Raw genomic sequence first — 2,378 nt, forward strand, 5'->3', positions numbered from 1 at the left:
CTGGTTCCAACGTAATCACACGCATTGAGTTTACCTATTTAAATTATGACCAAGGTTAACGTTGTTAATGTCCCATAGGACACAAAGCACAGGAAAAAATAAATAAATAAAATTGTAAAATACATGAAAAATCAAGACAGAAAGATTAAAAAACCCATATTATCCAAGTTCAGTATACTAACATCAAACTGAATTTTTATGACTGCTTAAAAAAAACTTTTTTTTTAAATACACTAAAAAGGAAACTGGCCGATTCACCTGTTTCTTTTCTTCTCAGACAAAAGAAAATTAATGTTGGTTGGTTTTTTTGTTTTTTTTTTAAATAACTGAATCAAGACTGAGGATGCAGTCTGAAATTTAGTATCCTTTCATAAAAAATTGTTTTGTTTTAGCAACTAAGCAATTATTCAGTAAATTTTTCTGTTGGAAGTCAGATTTCTTTCAGTTGTATCCCAGCTACTATTGCATGCATTAAGGTGAAATTTATGTGGATTTTACTGAGTCATCTGAACTTTTTAAAATAAACTAACAAATTCCCTGAAGCCTTTGCTAATCTCATAAATGTGATGGTACCTCAAATTTACATTAGGCCAGAATTTACTTATTAGTACTGTGATTTTGAGGTAATATCCGAACTGAGTAAAAGTGTCACAAGTCAGACTGAAATTCTAAAACAAAGCGGGGATTTAACTGCACTGAATTGTTGCTAGGCTGAATGTTTTTCTAGAACAGTTAACCACAAAAAAAAAAACACTTTGAACTAGATGTTAACAAGTTGCATATAAAGCCTGATCACTAAACTGACCGTATCATCAGAAGCTTATTACACTCAGCTGAGAGACAGAAAAGAAACTTCATCAGATGCAGAATTGCTAAGTAAAACACAAGCATACAGTCAGAGAGAGAGAGAGAGAGCAAGTGCAAGACAAGGATACACAGTTTGGGTCTGTTTCAAACATAAATATATTTTGTATTGGGCAACTGGCAAAAGTCCTATTTTTAAGTTAATTTAAGTGTGATATTTCTTTCAGGAAAAGAAGAGTGTGAAAGTATCACAATAGGAGAGAAAATGAAAATGCAATATATCATATTTACAGTACAATATGAGTGAGAATAATATAAACTCTGTGGGAGTGCCTACTCTGGGGTAGGACACCTGTGATGAACCAACTTCACGCTGACAAAGGAGAAATATTAAGCCACTCTCAAGAGAAATGTTAATAACTATTTTTGTCAACACCAAAGCTTTGAAAGACCACTAAAAGACCAACTTTTCCTAACAAAAAAGAAGGTGTATGCATCCATCTTTTAGACCATGCTGTATATAACAATGTGCTACACAAACAAAAACAAAACAAAACATAATTCTCAGGATTATGGTTCTATAAAATAAGTAAATAGAATGATTATTAACTGTGTCATCTATGAGAAATAATATAATTTTGTAAACATGGCCAATGATAATATTTTCTATTCAAAAATGATCAAGGAGTATTGAGGAAAATGTATTAACAATTTTAGCAGTATAGTAAGGCTGATTACTTACACTGAGTTACATTGTAGGGTGTTACTAAGCCTATTAATCACTAGTTTATATTGTTATTAGAGAAGCCTTTCTTTCTGTCAAGTCTTCAGACCTGTTGCATTTGTTTTCCATCATCTATATGAGAAAAAAAACTTATATAGAACTTAATGTTTCAACCACATAACCTTAAAGTCTTTAAATAGATAAAAAAATAATACGTGTGGAAGTCGAAACACATTTGATCAGTAAAAAACTGCTGGACTACCGGGAAAATGAATACCAAGAAAAAAGTCAAGCCTATAGATATGATGCAATAAGATGAAACTTTCTCTCAAGGTAGGTTTTGTGGGAGGAAGGAGTTGGACCAAAAATGCTAAAAACCAGCTTTATGGCTGTGCTTCAACCAAAACACCAAAATAAAGCAAAACATGAAAATGTTAACCGAAAATGTTACTCTTCTAGAAAATTTTACCACAGGGAAAGACACATCAGTGAGGGAGAATGCAACAAAGAAAGACAGAGACAATATGAAACACACAGACTAAATAACAATGAAGGTAGAACCAAAATAAAAGGATTGTAATTTTTTGTACATTAACACCGTTATTGTTAGGAAAGAAAGTTGGCTTATTTAAATATCTATCAACAAAACTTTAATGCAAGTGAGAGAAAAAAAATAATGAAAATGGGGCAAAGGGCATCCTCCTACCTCAGGAGTCCTATCACTATCTCCAAAGACATCAGCAAAGTCTGATGGGCTTTTCTTCAGAGTCTGGTCAGCAGGCAGCGTGTTGTCATTGTATGATGTCACAAACTTAAAGTCACTGGTTCTTGAACCTGTGGTCAGGTACGC

The 2,378-nt window shown here is 32.8% G+C and overlaps 1 protein-coding gene across 4 annotated transcripts in view; it reads right to left on the minus strand.

Moving 5' to 3' along the window:
- Positions 1-2,378, minus strand: part of LOC106632978 (protocadherin gamma-A11) — a 19,535-nt gene that overhangs the window by 1,265 nt on the left and 15,892 nt on the right. For 3 of the 4 annotated variants that reach the window (XM_042217215.1, XM_042217214.1, XM_042217217.1), the window contains one exon: positions 7-2,362. The exons of the other annotated variant lie outside the window; for it this stretch is intronic. In XM_042217215.1, coding sequence (XP_042073149.1) covers positions 2,157-2,362 — 206 coding nt within the window. In that variant the 3' untranslated portion in view covers positions 7-2,156. Of the gene's footprint in view, positions 1-6; positions 2,363-2,378 lie in introns of those variants that run through there. 4 annotated transcript variants of the gene reach the window in all.

The sequence above is a fragment of the Haplochromis burtoni genome, unplaced genomic scaffold (assembly GCF_018398535.1).
Source record: "Haplochromis burtoni strain Fernald_Lab_line unplaced genomic scaffold, NCSU_Asbu1 Contig_1695, whole genome shotgun sequence".
Taxonomy (NCBI): domain Eukaryota; kingdom Metazoa; phylum Chordata; class Actinopteri; order Cichliformes; family Cichlidae; genus Haplochromis; species Haplochromis burtoni.